Source organism: Oryzias melastigma, linkage group LG3 (assembly GCF_002922805.2).
Source record: "Oryzias melastigma strain HK-1 linkage group LG3, ASM292280v2, whole genome shotgun sequence".
NCBI lineage: Eukaryota > Metazoa > Chordata > Actinopteri > Beloniformes > Adrianichthyidae > Oryzias > Oryzias melastigma.
The window spans coordinates 16,426,958-16,445,259 of NC_050514.1; the positions used below are offsets into that span (position 1 = coordinate 16,426,958).

The following is an 18,302-nucleotide window of genomic DNA, read 5'->3' on the forward strand; positions in this document are numbered from 1 at the left end:
GAAATTAAACTAGTTTTAATATTAAAATAGTTGTTTTTGTAAAAAAAAAAAATGTGGAAATAAATGAACATTTTTGGAGTCATCTCATCACCCATTATATGTTACAGCTTCATTTCAATTGATTTATCTCTCCACTACTTATTTAAAGGCTGATGATACTTACATACAACTGAAGAAGGACCTGGAATATCTAGATCTGAAGGTGGGCTCCAGCAAAGTAAATTCCACTTTTTTTTCCATTTTCATCCTCTTCAACTCTCCACTCAACACTATGATCCTTTTCTTCTACCTCTGCTGCTTTCAGCACCTGTCGTCTGTCTTTTTCCTCTTCAATTTCTGTCCCTGTTTATTGTGTCTGTTGGTGGAATTAACATGCCGTTCAACATACCCATTTTGTACATTTTCCATTTGAGATTAAAAAGCTGTTTTTGTCTCAATACTGGAATACATCCAACATACACATCCAGTATTGATTGGAATAATATCATTGAATCATTTGTTAATAGGTGCTAGCTTTGTTTTTTGGATATTTAGAAGTTTTATGGTATAATAATAAAAACATAACAATGTCTCTGGGTGAAATTGTAATTTGATTGTCGTGATACATTTGAGCAAAACATTTCAGCTTATTGTTCTTTCCTTTATTTACTTTATTATCACACCATAACACTTCTATTTACCCTTTTTAAAGCTGATCCAATTTTTTGACTTTCGGTTTCCATTTTCTTGACAAACTTTTACATTACGATTGTAATGTGGGAACTATGTGAATGCAGAGTGAATTCTAGTGCTTTTCAAATGGAATGTGATGCATATCAGGGAATTTTGCAGGATTTCCCACATCCCTTTGTGATACCATCTGCTATGAGATCCCCAACATTTTATTTAATTTTTTTTATTTGAGATGAACTCACGCAGGCTCTCACGGTAAATAACTTCCTTGCATGTGAAGAAGCATTTCTGTTTGCATTTAAAGTCTGTTGGTCATCACTTTGCTCCTGCTTGTTAGAGCATTAGAGATGGCCCCAAGACTCTGTGCTGCTCTTGAAGAACGCTGTTGCAATACAGTTTTTAATGGTGTTGTACTGAGAACCAAAAATATCTCAGAACCAGTTTGACTAAGTAAACTGTGTAATTTACAAAAATTAAAATGTAAATTTTAGGGCCTCTACTTTCATGATGGTTTCTTATTTTAATTTTCTTATCTCTGTGATTTTTCAATTGAATTATAAACATTTACTATGTCAAAATTTAAAAGACAAATGCTTTTTTTGTAAACATTTCAACAAGATACTCAACATCATAGCAATTATTTCTAGTGAGTCTCCAATACTAACTACCAATTATGCATGACAAAATAAATGTATTCAGTCTCCATATTTGGCCTTTTCTCTCAGTGATATCCTTGAAGTGTTTCTTATTAAATCACATTGATTCAGTGAAAAAAAGTTGTGAATTTCTCCAAACATTTTTTTTCTCAAATCAACAATAAATCAAGGTAATGGGTTGAGTGGGATCAAGTAAGCTTAGATTAGAGACAGTTAAAAAGAAGTATACAACATAAACTAAGTACTGTAATATATACAATATTTAAGAGAAACAAGGAGTACATTTGGAAATGTTTTAATTCAACCAAAATAAAAAACCCTTTTATTTGAATTGTATATAATAAAGGTTGTGTCGTGGATGTAAAGAAGATCCTTAATGTGCTCTATGAGGTCCTTTATTCATTACTTGTTCATTTCAAACTGAATCTGAAACAGCATCTTTTTAAAAATGTATGTTCTGAACCATACCGCCTTTTGCTGTTTCCATATCTTTATGAAATTAGAGGCTCTAGGAGTACGCATGTTTATGAGTATGTTTGCATATGTTCAGCCTTTCAGACAAAACTTTATCACGAATAAACATTCATTCTCAGCATCTTTTTCTCTCTCTTCGTCCCTCTTGTGCAGCAAGTCCTGAAAGAGCAGCTCAGAGTGTTTTTTTTTCATGATTTACTACAACACAAAAGATGCTGAAGCATAATCTGTACAAATATAATGGCACTGCTTCAGTGTACATTTGTGTCACATTGGATTATTTTTATTTTTTGTCTTCTTCCAAATCTTTGAAGCTAATTTGATTTGCAAGTGGGAAGTGTCTTCTGTTAAACCAAACCGTTTGGTGAAAAGCGCTGAAGCATGCGATTGAACGTCTCTTAATTGTGATGTTTTGTGACTGAATTTTAGGTCACAGGACATGAGAGTTTTAAAAAAGACAGATCGAGACCTGTGAAAATAGCGGAAAGTGAAGCTGACGTGAGTAAATCTCAGTGTTCTCGGGATATACAAAATGAACAGCCTTTCTTTTTGTCAGATCTCCATTTCCGACCTCTGACAATCCCCTCAGAGACACAGCTGAATTTATTCCGACTTTGCTGTGTGTTTTCGGGCCGTTTTTCTGTCTGTGTGTTCTTAAGTTGTGGTAAACAGAGGCTGCATAGGGAATGGAACGTATGTGCGTTGCAACACTGTGGGGACACCCATCCACTCAGCACAGTGCGGGCCTGAGAGTATCGACCAGCGCTTTTATTTTCCTCCCTGCAATTTAAAGAGAAAAATACATGTAATGGGAGTTTTAGATGTTGAGCTGTTAAATTTTTCAGTTTGATTTTCCTGATCCTGCTCTTCTCAGCCTTTGTTTTTCGCTAAATAGAGGTAAATAATATGGATGTCCTGGCGTTTCATCATTAGCATTGTTCCACTTTAACAATTTATAAGAAATTTCAAGTAATTTTGTTGAAATGATGAATATTTCATGCAATTAAAAACAACAATATGTGGCAGCAAAATAAAAACAGCTTAATAATTAATTGAACAGAATGATAAATGGATCTGAGAAAAAAAATTCAGTGTGAAAAAGACTGTGAACTAGGCAGTCTTATGTTGTTTTCATAAACACATAACCCATTTCTGGGAAAACAAATCCGTCAGCCTCAGTAAACATGGCTTTCTCCAAGAGTAAAAATATGTATTTTTGATTATGATCATTTATAATGGCTATTACGGGTGAATTCTGGCTCCAAAACCAGACACCAGAGAGCCTTTTTGATATTTCTCAATGAGAAATGAGAATTCTTTTGGGCTTTTCTCAAAGATAAGCCTTATTGATAGACGGTGAATACTACAGTATACAATCAATTCGTCTATCCTGCCGTCGAACGAGGACTGAGAATGGAGTGGTTGTGTTGTAAACAAGTGCTGTATATATTATCCTGCCTGCTGTTTCTTCTCTTTCTATTCTGTTTTTTATGTCTTTGGAGGTGAACAAGTACTTTTCATTCTCTGCTTTTCTTCATTTTTTAGTTATTTTGAAAATGTGTTTCTCCTGTAGGTGAAATTAAGTCGACTTTGTGAACAAGACAAGATTCTACAGGAGCTAGAAGCCAGGATATGCACTTTGAAGGAAGACAAGGTCTTTTGTGAAATTTTACAAAATCTGCTTATTTTTAATTTTTCAGTAAAATATTTTTTTTATGTCTTTGTCTCCTAAAATTTGTAAGATGGCCAAGTTTATTTTAGCTTGTTTTGAATTTCTAGACAGTTTTTTAATGTTTTCTTCTTAGGTTTATGTACAGCTAACTAAGATATGACATTTGCAGATTACTCATGCAGAGTAAGAGCAACCTAATGCAGAATTCATTCAGTTAAAATTTAGAAAAAATGTTATTTTAGCACCCAAACCAATATATTATGCTGATACATGTGCATTTTTTTTTTCGTCAAAGCTGATCTTCTATTTTGACTTGAGTAGACCACACATTCTTACTCCCAACTCCCAACGTATTGACGTTTGGTAAAGGCCCCGTCACATTACGGTGTCCCAAACTTGTGGCTTTTTGATGTGCTGGCTGATCCCATTAAAGTCCCTAACCTCTGTGTTGCGGTCTAGTACCAGGACGTGGACCACACCGGTACCCTAACCTGGATGTGTCCCAAGGACCAGTCCATGTCCTGTACCACATTTGATACAGCAAGGGTAGAAGACCCTTGATTTTACCGACAGCCAGCATGCCTAAAAGGGACAAGTTGGGGACACCAAAAAAATGACGTGGAAGGGTCTTTAACCCAACATCAGTATGGGACGACTTGGGGACGAGAATGTGTTGTAGTAGAATGTGTCTGCAAACCCTAGTGTCTGCTAATGGTACTACATGTAGTGGGTGTGAATTATGTCAGATAATTTCTTTTTTAAATTAGGATAAGATACTGAGTTTTCTTGCATCTTTTAGACTATTTTACTTGTTAACTTAAAGGCTGGAGGGAGACTCCTCTCTGCTGCGTAGTCATTAGAGACGCTGTTTTATGCTACTTAGGACAAGTTGGAGTCTGTGCTGGATGTTTCCCATCAGCAGATGGAGGAGTACAGAGATCAGCCCTCTCATGCTGAGAAAATTGCCTATCAGCAGAAACTGCTACAGGAAGACGTGGTCCACATCAGGGCTGAAATATCTCAAGTCTCCACAGTAAGACCCACTTGACTGATTAAGCTTAAAATATGCACTGCCCTCCTCCTCCGACAATGTTCTAGTATTTGCCTCTCTGCTAAATACTTGTATTCCATCAAGCTAGAAACAGGCTCATTTCTGTTTTTAGCTGTTCCTTTTTGGTTTCGAGAACCGGCACAAAATGATTCAGATCGACTGCGACTATCAAAATGAGTGAGTGGGGGACGGACCTGCGCACACAGAAAAAAGAATGAGTGTGCTTCATTGACAGTTGTTTGATATTCAAAGTATTTGCTGTTTGAATCGGAAGTACGATTTACCAAACTGTTTATAGAAATAAATACAATTTGGCAACTGAGCTTTGAGTAAAACTTTTTTGAAAATGTATGTTTTCTTCAGGCAATTTTGATGTATGGTTAAAGTATACTTTTTTAAAGTGACTCATTTTTGGAAAACTGACTAAGCAAGAAACTTTTGATTTGTCACAGTATATCTTTACTACATGTTTCTTGAGTTCTAAAAAAAAACCTCAAATTCATGATGAACGGCCTACTTCACAGATGTTGCGTTCTGTTCTACAGGAGATGGAGAACGCGTGGAACGAGTACAGCAAGCTGGAGAGGGATGTGGACTGGCTGAGGTCTGCCCTGCAGGGACAGCTGAACCGCATTGATCTCACCCAGGTCTGCACCTCAGTGATGCAACTCACATAAGCTCTCATTCACTTTTATGCTATACATGCCTGAGATTTTAAAAAGATTTCAGAACACAAATGTTACTTGCTTTGACAAAAAAAATTAAAGACGGCAGGGATGGTCAACGCCAGTCCTTGAGGGCCGCATTGAATGTGTTTATTCTTGAGCAGCAGGAAAAAGCCCAGATCAAAAAGGAGCTGCGAAGGATTGAGGATGTCATCGCTGGCCTCAGCACCAATAAAGCCAACTATAAAGTCACCATCTCCTCTGTTACCAACCCAGGTCTGGAGGTCCCACATTTACAAAATCTATTCCTGTTTTGAAATAAAGTAGCTTTTACTCTTAAATAATGACTTACATAGGAAAAAAAAGAAAGAAAGCAACATCTCTGGAGTATTTGTGTATTTATGTTTGATTTTCCTAATATATTAATTCCCCAGAGAGGAAATTTGTGCCTTCAGTGTCAGTGCCTTCAGTGTCTTCACTGTCTGGAAGCCCATCTGCTATAGAGATGAGATTGTCGCAGCAGGAGCAGCAGACCCCAAGCAGTTACAGCAACACCCTTTCTTGTAATATCAGCCAGCAGCCATTACAGCACTCTGCAACCACCTCCAGTGGGTTTAAATGGGTGAGTGACTTTCCGACAGATGTTTGTTCACATTCAGACCCACCAAAAGAAAAAAAACTTCACCAGGCTTAATTATTTTAGAAATACTAAAAATGGCAGAATAATTAATAATTTTTGCTTTTATAATAACATTTGATTAGGTTATTCTTACAAACAAATGTAAACATTTTGTCGCAATACAATATTTCCTCAAAGTGGTTCATCCTTTGACCTTTAAATGTTTTTTGTTTTTAACTTCAGCAAAAAAAAAGACATATTTTTCCTTTAACTTCATCCTAAATGTATTAAAATAACCCAGATATTTGTCAAAGTGAAAAACTTATTTATATTAATATCAGAGGTATATCAGTAACAAGAAATTTTATCTTTTGTTTTATCTGATCAATTTAGAGTATTAAAAGTTGTGCCTTTCTTAAACAAAAGTAGCACCACTTGCTATTATGTTAGAGGAAACGTTGTCACATGTTGCTAGAGCTATGAATGCTGTGTTATGTTTAAGTAAAAAAAATACCTTTGTTGAAACTGAATCCAATGGACTGAAGTTACTTTTAACTTTTGTAGAACCTAAAAACCATTAAAAAATTCAATTGAATTGTGTGTTTCAAAGTTTGCACATAGTTGTACAATAAATAGTATGATGCCACCAATGGGATTCTTCACTGCAAAAACTGAATTTTAAGAAAGTTAGAAGACTTGATTCAAGAAACATTGTCTTGTTTCATTTCTTGCAAGAAAAATAATCATATTAATAAAGTTTTTCAACAGTAAATATCTTTAGTTCAAGAAAAAACATCTTAGTGAGTTGAATTTTTTTCTTAAAATAAGAATTCATGGTAAGACCATTTTTATTACCCCATTGGCAGATTTTTTGCTTATTTAATTTTGTAATTTTTGCCAGGCGGTCCTGTTTTTTTTTAAGTATGATCAGCAAAAATGAAGCCTGAAGTGGGTCAAGCAAGTTTACTGGAGTTTACTCCGGCCAACTCAAGAGCGATCAAGAAGTAGGCAAGTGTATGAGACAAAGACCCATACTTAAAAATCTTCAATTATGTACTCTAATAAAAATAATAATAATAATAAAGCAACCCTCCAGTGGTTATTGAAGGAAATGCAACGTTTTCTGGTTTCAGGTTTGCTATAAAGTCAGGATGGATTACTCAGCCTTCTCAGTTTTTAGAGAGCAAGTATGGCTGTTATGTATTGACATGCATTGACCAAAAACAGTCTTTAAACCATCTGTCCCTATTTTATTTGCAGAGTGAGGAAGATGTACCTCCGAGACCTCCTCTACCTCAGCTCTATAGTCCTGAAGAGCATCCTCCTGCTGTGCCACCGTTGCCTAGGGAGACCACAGTCATCCGACACACATCCGTGCGCGGCCTCAAACGACAGTCGGATGAACGGAAAAGGGACAGAGAGATCGGACAGTACACAAACGGGGACAGTAAGGTGAGGCCAGCAGGCGTGCACTGTCATTTTTTACTACCTTAATGTGGAGATGAGAGTGGTTTTCTCATGTGATAAGTCTGTGTGTTTTTCCCAGGTGGAACTTAGGCCTTTTCTAAGTGATCCGGAGCTCATGGGAGCTGGAGATGGCTCCAGCCACATTAGTGTTGCAATGCCTCGGCACGACGGAGGCTACCAGACGTTACCCAGTAGAGGTAGGAACATCGAGGAGCCAGGCCAACATACTAATGTTGTTTGAAATCATTTATGAGTAGTTTTATCGTTACATAGTTGCACCCATGGCCATATGAAGTTGAAGACAGTGTTTAATAATTGTTGACCCCCTTCTTCAGGATCGGCTGGCTCCTCACTACGAATGAATCATTCTTCAAGCATCTCCTCTTATGTGACTCTCCGGAGATCAGCCTCAGCAGCTGTTATGAAGGTGAGGCTCCGAAAGCGTGTAAAAAGAATGATCAAGTCTTGTACTGTAAAAATGCAAATCCCTAGATTTATTTGATATAGAAGTTCTTCAGAGAAATGCATGAATTTAAGAGAAATTCTTTAGCACTTGTCTCAGATAGAAAGAATTCTGGCTGTTAAGTTAATAAAAGAATACTGGGGAATACAGAAAGGTGGGCGGTAGAATATATGCAACTTTATGTCTTTTCCTTAAAGACATTTTTACAATGCACGGTGATGAAAAAGGAACATCAGATATGTGGAATTTAGGAAAACAAAGGAAGGAGAAATACTTTTTTTTAATGAAAAAGTCAATTTAGTTCTTTACAATTAAAGACACACAGGAAAATCATGTTTTTGGTATTGTTAAAATGTTCTTGTACTATCTTGCTCATGAAAGAGGACAAATAAAAAGAAAATTAAGCTTAAAATTGCTTTTCTGAGTATATCTTAATTGAATTTATTTATTTAGCGCCTGCATTTATTTTCAGCTAAAAAAAAAGATATTCATTTATGTTTTTGCTTTCAAGTAAATGCTACATATTGTTTTATTTTGTCTCATATTTGAGACAGCAGGCAGTAAGGGGTTAACTTATCGATCATTACCGGAAAGATGAGAAAGTGGGCGGACTTACTCCACTTCAACAGTCCAGCCTAAGACTCAGAGGTGAAGTTTTGATGAACTCCCGCAAAACTCTGCAGAAACTTTGTCCTTGAAAACAATAAGTTTTTTTTTTTTGACTATATGGCATAACCATAAATAAAAGACCACCGGGAACGCTTTTACAATAGATCAAACGATGATCAGAGTGAGACTTTAAAGGATTAAATTCATAGTCGATATTTGCTTTTGTGATTTTGATGTGCAAAAATAAACATTTAAAAACCCATTTTATGTTCATTTTCATGGAACTACCTGACATTTTCCATATAAAAGTTTCATTTTTTATTATATTTGATTAGCTTTCTAGTGTTTGATGGGGATTGCAATAAAAAATGAAGGCTAGAAATAGGATAATGGATTTACATTATAAGTTTTCACAATAATGTAGTACTACTTGTAGTTAAAAAGAGAAATCACGTTAAAATAGATAAAATAATCAACACCCTTTAAAAACTCACTGTAGATCAAAATGACTTTAAATTCAAAGTAACTTCTATTACTCACAATGCTCAGATTTTGTGTTCTTTGTACTTTACATACTCCTCAAAACAAAGAAGTGGTTATACATAGAATAATGGTTGTGGTTCCCGTTATGGTGAAATAAATAAGTTTATCAACCAATTGGAAACCAGCCCCCTTTCAAAAGAAAGCTTAACTTAGAATGTGAATGAGGAATGTGTGTCATTTTGTTAAACATGCCAACATATGTTTCTTTAGATGTAAGGACCTTTTACTGCCGCATTAAAGAAGCAGCCACTTAGATTTTCTTTGCCCAGCTGGTTCCCAGCCAGTGGAGTTGCTTTGCATTGCCTCTCCAGAGTCTTCATTTATAAAGGCCGCTATGCACAAAAAAGTTGTAGAAAAGAAGTTGAAATGCACGCTCACAATATTTAACACAAACATCAGTATTTATAAAGGAAAAAGCTTGTGATAAAAGAACCTTTTTTTTTCTACATTTATTTTCCCCCCGCTGTCAACTTTACATGAGGCTCTGTAGGATTTTCCACAGGTAAATCAGTGACGTTGAATAGGAAAAAAACCCAACAGACTTGCATATCTTCAAAGGAAATGCCTCAAATAAGGAGGTGTTAGAATAAATTTGTGTATTGGTGGTTTATTATTAACATCACTGTGTGAGGTTTTAGCCGTTCTGGGTTCTGAATCCCACAAAATAGAAATGATAGAGGTAATTTTAAAAAAAAAGCTGTCATCACAATTAGAGAAGGCTTATAAATGGGACTAAGGCACCATAGGATACAGCTCCTGCTTTGCTGAATTTGGTGGAACAGACGAGATGCAAGCATGTAACTGCCACCCCTGCAGAGAAAAGATGCATCTCTTCTCTGCAAAGGATGCATCTCCAATCACATCCCAAACAAACAGTGTTTGACGCTCTGTGTTGCATTACGACCAACAACAGGGTTTTTCTGCTTCTAATAATCCATGAACAGTTTTTCCTGTGAGCTGCAATAGTTTCTATGCTTAGCATGAAAAATTTGGTTTTTGGTTTTCTTTTAACATTTTATATTGTATTTAGTTCTCTTTTCCCATCTGGTCCCATGTAATCCTCCATTTTGAAACAAGCTTCACCTTTTCTCACTGCAAAGTTATCTGTTCGGGCAGCCTGGCTCCTTTACTTATTTTTATTTCCTTTCTCATTAAAAATAACCTTTTTAAGTATTAAATTAAGAAATATTTTCTCCTGTATATATGTATATATAAAAAAAACTTTTAGCTCCAGGCAGTTTGTCCATGAACATCTTTTTTTGAAAACTTAAAAACGCTAAATAATATCATTGTTTTTAAACGATCTGCAATTCAAAATAATGCACCAATGTTCCTTAGCATTTCTCTTTCTTCAAATCTTTATTTTGGGCGTTTCTTTTCAAAATGTCAGCTTCAGGATACTTTCATCTTGTTATTAGGTCTGCTTGTTTACTTTCTGTAATTTTTGCTGTCTTCTGCACCTTTTGCTCTTCTTCTTAACTTTATTTCCTTTCCACGCCTCTCAGGAGAAGCCAAAAAGTGCCTTGGAGCGCCTGTACTCTGGGGATGGAGTGCAGCAGCAGCAGAGGGGGAAGATGAGTGCTGATGAGCAACTGGAGAGAATGAAGAGACACCAGAAGGCCCTCGTCCGCCAGCGGAAACGCACTCTGAGTCACGGAGACCGGCACGCTTCTTCATCGCCGCGCGCCTCCACCTCACGCCCACTTTCAGCAGACTTGGGATCAGTATGTTACTAGAGCGTTGATACATGTCACTCTTGCATGCATGAAGGGAACTGAGTGATGATCCACACTATTAATGCATGCCTTCATACGTTGTTATCATGTTTCACTGACATTTTAAAGCTAAAAGGAAACCATTATATGAGTGCAGAATGGGAATTTCCTGTGCAGCTCTAACTGATCTTTTTGCATGTTGTTTTCATTTTATTTTCCTGCAGACATTTTAACTTGGATAGCGAGATTTGGTTACTAATTGCAACATGCAGTTAGAGTCAGTAATAAAATGTCTGCATGATAAAAAGTCAATATTTTTATTAAAAAACTTAATCCTCAAAAGTTAACAAGATATGAGGGAAATGTTTGCTTGTTTTTCTGTGGCAAAACATCACAAAACAGAAAGAGTTCCTAAAAGAGAAGTGTGTTATAATGTATTTTTTGCAAAGCATGGCACAAAATGTGTACGATTCTCTCAGAGATGTCGATATCTAAAACTGAAAATAATTCCATAACTTACAAATTAGGCTATTTCAGATTCAGCGATTCCCATTAAAGCTCATGTAATTCTGATTGTTGCATATTCTAACAGCTCTTTATCCTTTTCCTTTTAAAATCTCTTTAAATCTTTTTTTAAGAACAATTTCTCATTTATTAAATTAACTTGTTTTTTACATTTGTGCTGTCTGTTCTCTGTGGTTGCTGTCTCTGAGCTCTACATCTTTATGTTTGTGTTTGTTTGTTTATGTATGTCAGAAAGAGAAAAATAACTAATAATCCACAATAATCTAAACAAAAATCAAATTAATTTACAAAAACAATTTACATATCATTAACAGTATCCCCTAGAAACTCACTCATCTCATCCTCCCAAAATATAAACACTTTAAGGGTTCAAATTGTGCATTTAAGTTATTTTTAGTTTGTGCAAGATTCTTGACAATGTACTTTACTGTATCCATATCATGCATTGAAGTCCTGTTGTTCATCTGGATATATTGGCTTACTTTCTGTGAGATAATCTGCAGATATATGCTAATTCACCTCATCAGATAATTATTGGCATTTAACCACATGTTCTGATTTTAAATGTTTTCACTGTTAAAGAAAAGACACTTTGAAGTAGAAAACAGATAACCAAGCAAAACACATTAAATGTACCGTATATTCTGATTAATTTAATTTCAAGTTCTAGTGGGTTGTTTAAAAAGTGGCCTCGTCTGACGAAGGGAACAAACGGGGAAAATTAACACTGAGCATGAATGAGGCAGAAATACACAGAAAGGAAGACCACCAATCACTCTGATATTTTTTACTCTGTATCTTTTGTTATTGTCCATCAAAAATGGAATCCTTATGTGCTAGAAATTACCCATTTGACAAATTACAAACTTTTGGATAAAAAAGTTATTTTAAAGCAAGTTAAAGCTAATATACACTCACGGGCCTCTTTATTAGGTACACCTTGCTAGTGCCCTGCTGGACCCCTTTTGTCTTTAGAACTGCTTTAATTTTGGTGAGCTTGTGTGAGTCGTAGCCTCAGTGTCTTGTTCTTAGCTGACAGGGGTTCTCACCCAATGTAATCGTCTGCTGTTATATCCCATCTGCCTCAGGGTTGGACGTGCTGTGCGTTCAGAGATGCTTTCTGCAGACCTTGGTTGTGAACAGTGGTTATTTGAGTTAACACATTTCCTCTCACTGAACTTTTCCCATTGATATTTTCTCTTTTTCTGACCATTCTCTGCAAACCCTAGAGATGGTTGTAGGTGAAAATCCCAGTAGATCATCTGTTTCTGAAATAGTCAGACCAGCCCGTCTGGTACCAACAACCTTGCTACGTTCAAAATAACTTAAATCACCCTTTCATCACCATTGTGATACTCAGTTTGATCTGCAGCAGATCATCTTGACCATGTCTTCATGTCTAAATGCATTGAGCGGTTGCCATGCCATTAGAAATTTGCGCTTGTGAGCTGTTGGACAGATGTGCCTAAAAAAGTGGACAGTGAGTGTTTATAAGTCAAGCAACATCTGAGAATTACTTATGTTTTGCTTGTAATTTGTCCTGTTATTTCCAAGTGTCAATTTATTCTTTTCCTTTGCTGCAACAGAGAGAAATATGTGGTTGTTGATAAAACAGGACTTACTTTTGTTTCATATACTTGTCTTATAGAGCATATTCTTAGATTTAATCCAACAGGGAGATGAATGGCTTCCATTTGAAATCAAAGGATAGCTTTGAGTGTTTGCTTCCAGTTTGAATGCTAATTGAAAGGTTATTTCTATTAACAATGTAAACAATGGGGGAAAAATAAATGGTATTTTCCAAATAAATCTTATTGCCATGTTTTTTATATTATTGTTTTCTTTCAGTATTTTCCTACTTTTGTTTAAAACATCTGGAGCTGTCCTCTTCTTCGTTTGCAGAACTGCTTAATTGGCAGGTCTAGATATTTCATTTAGAAACTCAAATCCATGTTTTCATCTTTGCTTTATTTTTCACATATGCATGCATGCTAAACACTGATAAATCTGTTATAGCTAGCTTGCCGTGCAGTAGCATTTGCATGAGTGATGTATTTCAGTTTCGGTCTATGACTGTAATGGCAGCAGGTTTTTTGACTCTGTCTTTCCTGTGTGCGTTGTCCAGTGGAAGAGGGAGCAGGAGTTTGACCTGCAGTTGCTTGAGCGAGCCGTTCAGGGGGAGGAGGCTCAGATAGTTAGGAGCGTCCAGGGAGCGGAGAAACCTCCTGAACACCAGGAGAGGCCGCGCTCGCACTCTGATGAATGGCTGACTTTCCGCTTCATCACCACCACCCCTCCCACCCAGGAAGCAGACTTAGAACCGCTGGACTACGAGCTGGATCTCAGTAAAGAGGTAACTATACTGATTTAATTCAATATTTTCTAACACTGTACCCAACAACATACAAACAAGAAAATCCTATGATAACTAGAATTGTTTGTCACAATGGAACAAATCATGCACACACGCATGCACAAACCTAAAGCCAACAAGCCAACACTTGTGTTTTCTTTACTGTGGGAGGAAGCTGGAGATCTTAAACCCACACAGACACCTGTTGAACAAGTTTTACTCCACTCTGAAAGCACACAATGTCAGGATTTGAACTTTTGATCTCAACGCCGTATTAACACACAACACAAAAAAATCTGCATTTGATCCCAAGTGGCAACAGCTCAGATGCTACGCTAAAATTATTTGTTAGTTGACATTTTAATGTAAAAGTTGCAAAGATGACAGAAACTGAAAGTTGCAGCAAAGACAGGACAGCAGGTTGAAGTGAAGAAGGATTTTGACAGCTGTTGAAGGAAGAGCTCAGGATAGGCAGTGGTGATCTGACCTGCATTGTGTCACTTAAAGGGTTGTGATAGGAAGGCAGCTGGCTGCTGGAGTTCACTGGTGACTAAGTTGCAAGTTTCTTTACGGTGAAGTCGCCTCTGCAGAAAAGCTATGAGGCTGATCGGCATAAACAAACATAATTTCACTTCCTCTTTGTGCAACACAAGACTCCTTACTAATGAAACTCTTTCTGAAACTTTTTTTTTATTAAACAAAACACAAAATGAACACAAAAATCCTAATCATCCTCATAATCTCTTACCTTTTTCCAAGTCATATAGTAAAAACAGAAAAATCTCACCATGATGAGACAGAGGTGGAGACGGGGCTGGTCGATGACAGAATCTGGTAAAAGGCTCAGAGCAAATGCAGAATCAGTTGGTGCAGGAGTCAGCAGTAGAGCTGAACAGCATGACTTATTTCCTGCTGAGCAACTGTTGGTGAAAATCATGACACCAATCCAAAAATTTTTTCTAGAATTTTTTTATTTATTTATTAGTAATAAAGAAAGATTAAGATATTTTTTTTATCCTTTTGGTAACTAATTCCCATATTTTATGTGCAATAAAATGTTGAATTGCTGTAAAAAAATTGTGAGTATTATTCTACTATAATTGAATCTATGATGTCTTGGTTTTGTTGCTTTATCATCACTTTGTTATCCCTAAATGTGAGCTACTGCCCTGCTTGTTTTGCAGTTAGCCCTGCTTCAGTAATTGCTGATTAGCTGGATTAAGCGAGCCCAGTTTCTGATTGACTGAGGCTGATCCAATGCATTCTCACTCCCAGCTCGTCATTTATGGACGGAGGGTTCAGGCCCCCTCCACGGCACTTTTTTACGTTTTGGCTGTCCCCAACTTGTCATTTTTTGACGTGCTGGCTGTTACTATTAAAGCAAGGGTCCCCAACGCTCAGGATGCAGACTGGTACGGTACCCTAACCCAAACCCAGTACTAGTTCCGTGTCTTGAGGACCCATGTTTTAATGATAACAGCCATCACATCAAAAAACAAGTTTATTAAAAATTTGAATTGCTAAAAAACAACAAGTTGTTGACATCCAAAATGTACATGGAGGGGGCCCAGACCATACGTCCATGTATGAGATGTTAGGAGTGAGAATGTGTAGGCTGAACACACAGGATTGAGGGGACTGGTATTTACTAGAGCAAGATTAGCTGCAAAGCAAGCGGGGCAGTAGCTCATGAAGAACAGAGCTGGAGAACCCCTGTCCTAAATAGGCAATTTATAACAAGTAAAAATCACTTGGGAATCAGTTTATCCTTTAAAAGACTTAAAAAAGCTCCATTTTGAATGTTCATCTTCCACAGTAGTTGCATATTCTACCCATCTGAGATCACATGAAGAAATGACCTGATTTAGCAGATATATTTTAAAAACTGCCATGCAGTGTCAAATTCATGATTAAATGATAATCATAATTCATAGTGATGAATAAAAATCTCTTATGTCAAACAAGTGTAATCAATACAGAGACAATATTTTTTTACAGAATGTGACCATGAATCTTTGCATGGCTAAATCTTTAGCAGAACACAGAATATTGGGTATCAGCACTGGGTACATGTTAAACAGAGAGCAGATATTTGGGTGCGTCATCATTCCACTAACTGTGTCAAAACTGTTTTTAAGGTACAGCCCTTGAACTGACTTTTGTTGAAATCCCAGTGCATGATCTCATTGGGAGCCTGACTCTCCTGTTTTGCAGTTGTCCAAGCCTCAGAAGGTTTTGATTCCAGAGCGTTACGTGGATTCAGAGCCTGAGGAGCCACTCAGTCCTCAGGAAGTGGAAGAGCGCCATAAAAAGGTCGAGCGGATTAAAAGCATTCTGGCAAAGTCAAGGTACCAGATTTGCCCTCATCTACATGACAAACATGTGTGCACACGTGCTTATTTCAGTTCATGATTTGGTGTTGATTTGACAGCATGCAGAACATAACTCCAGCAGTGTCTGTGGACAAACCGGAGGACGGGCAGGTGGCCCTGGATTCAGCTCTGGAGGAGCAGGAGAGGCTCATCACCATGTCCTATGCTCTCGCCTCTGAAGCCTCACTGAAGAGCAAACTAGTCGCAGGTCGGTCTTTTAGCCTCTTTGTGCCTTTTTGATTAAAATGTATTCATGAGCTGATGATGTGTAAAGAAATACATCATCCAAACAAATACAAAAATGCAATAATTTGTCATTAAAATGAGGAGAAAAGGCGCAAAACTGATGACTGTGGGCAAAATAGCTAGTAAAAAATGTAAGGGGGGCAAAATATTCAAGAACGTCGAATTGATGAAAAGACATAAGGTGTGGAGTCAAGCAGTAAGGCCGCTCATTTCCTAATAACTGAGCATTAATTCTTATTACAGGTTCAGATAGTCTCTAATTGCAATCCATGTAGAATCTTTCAGACGGGGGAGGACTCACTTGATGAGACCATTTTGTGTGCTGATCAATGACCTAGTCAAACTCAAACTCTGCATCTGCGCACCGCTGCGGCGGCTTTGAACGCAGCTCTGAACCAGCATAAAAGACACTGCTCTCACATCTCCTCTCTTTCATACTTTACAGCAGAGAGGCGAGTTAATTTTCACTCCAGCGGCTGCAGATTGTCAGTCTGTCTGCTCACACACACACTTTGCAGAAACACACACATATGTGTCACATGCCCTAACACTCAAGCTGTCAGCGTGTGTGGAAGCTTAATATGCACAGTGAAGTAAAGTCAACAATTATAACATTATTTCCAGCGTAGAAAAGTGCCAGAGGATATAACTGGTGGCATCTTGTCACTGCAGACAGAAGCAATGACTTCCTCTCCCTTTGGTGTTTAAGTGAGGTCTGCTGGTGCACTTTCAAACCCATGAATTAAAAGAAAAGTCTTTTATGCATGAGGAACTACAGAGACTACAGCTGGCATCGAAGCAGGAGGATTCAACACTGCAATGACATGCCTTCTGTTTCACAATGGTGTTTTTGGATTGTTGAATTGATATTCCAAACATAAATTAAGCGTTTTTTGGGATAAGTTGTGTTTAATGAAACAAACCGCTGTGCCAAAAATTGATGCACAAAAACGTGTTGAGTTGTTTTTTTTCTTTCTTTTAGCGGCTGCCATGTTGATGTGGTTAAAAAGTTAAATGCCAAACTGTGCCTTTGTGGACTTATTGTATTAAATTTTAAATACCTGATATAATTGGTTATGTTAAATACACAGTTGTTAGCAAAACTTATGGTGAGTTCTTTGTATCTAAAGACTTGAATTTCTTTACTGTTCTAATGAAACTACTACCTCTTATTTACAGTAATCCAAATGTATCCCTAAGATTTCAAGCAGCATTCATCAAATCTGAACTTAAAGATTACATTTACGCTTCAGGGTTTATTGTAGCTAAGCTTAAATTCAGTAAGAGATAATGCCCAACGAAGTGTGCATTATCATATCTATATTACCATGGAAGTGTGTTAATTTCTGATAATGCACTCTTTGAAGGGCGTTATCACGCTTACACCATGATCACTATCAAAATACATTCATATTCAATTGATATTAGTATTTTATTCTTGTTATTCCTTCAGTTTAGATTGCTTTAAAAAAAAGTAGACTATTTGATATGTGATTCGGCGTGTTGTCATGTTACCGTGACAACACGCTCCTGAGCCAACACAGAAGCAAATGAGGCATCAGGTTACCTCTCACCACTTGTTTTTGTCTAGATGATTAAGCAAAAGTTCACTTTTAAAGAAACCTGCATAGTGATATAGAACATTTGGGCTATGTGACCGGAACTTCTTTTTTAGATGTGCATTATAACTTTTTAATCCACACCCAGCAGCCAATCAGAATTGAGTATTCATAATACGAATTAAACTAAATGTACAGCTGCAAGAGAAAGTGTGTGAATCCTTTGGGAGTACCTCAATTTCTGTATGAAATGTTGATGTGTTTTTTTTTATCTCAGTCTAAATGAAAATGATGGAGAAAACCACTGCCTGCTTAAATCCCACCAAAATATGTTTTTTTTTTTTTGTTTTTTTTTTTAACACACTTGTGGCTCCAGTTTATCCATAAACCAAGTTATTCCAGAGAGTTCACACATATTTTTCCTGCTGCTGTATATTGCATTATTCACATAAATTAGATTGTTCAAGTTAAACAGTCCACATTCTCAGATTTTGGGGGCAAAGAAGATGTTTTGTGACTTTTTTGTTGCAGTTTTATTAAAACATAAATGAAAAAGTCAAATTTTTATGCATGCTGTAACAGAAAATAAAGCTTATCTTATATTTATTTGATTTATCTGATATGTTAAAAAAATGTAAAGA

At 36.8% G+C, this 18,302-nt stretch overlaps 1 protein-coding gene across 1 annotated transcript in view; it reads left to right on the forward strand.

The window, feature by feature from the left end:
* plekha7b (pleckstrin homology domain containing, family A member 7b) overlaps positions 1-18,302 on the forward strand; it is a 71,097-nt gene that overhangs the window by 49,472 nt on the left and 3,323 nt on the right. The window contains exons 14-27 of the mRNA XM_024294776.2: positions 149-202; positions 2,232-2,300; positions 3,376-3,456; positions 4,358-4,507; positions 5,071-5,172; positions 5,355-5,466; positions 5,625-5,812; positions 7,070-7,261; positions 7,356-7,473; positions 7,612-7,703; positions 10,397-10,615; positions 13,257-13,484; positions 15,699-15,832; positions 15,916-16,064. Of these exons, the coding sequence (XP_024150544.1) occupies positions 149-202; positions 2,232-2,300; positions 3,376-3,456; positions 4,358-4,507; positions 5,071-5,172; positions 5,355-5,466; positions 5,625-5,812; positions 7,070-7,261; positions 7,356-7,473; positions 7,612-7,703; positions 10,397-10,615; positions 13,257-13,484; positions 15,699-15,832; positions 15,916-16,064 (1,888 nt within the window). The remainder of the gene's footprint in view (positions 1-148; positions 203-2,231; positions 2,301-3,375; positions 3,457-4,357; positions 4,508-5,070; positions 5,173-5,354; positions 5,467-5,624; positions 5,813-7,069; positions 7,262-7,355; positions 7,474-7,611; positions 7,704-10,396; positions 10,616-13,256; positions 13,485-15,698; positions 15,833-15,915; positions 16,065-18,302) is intronic.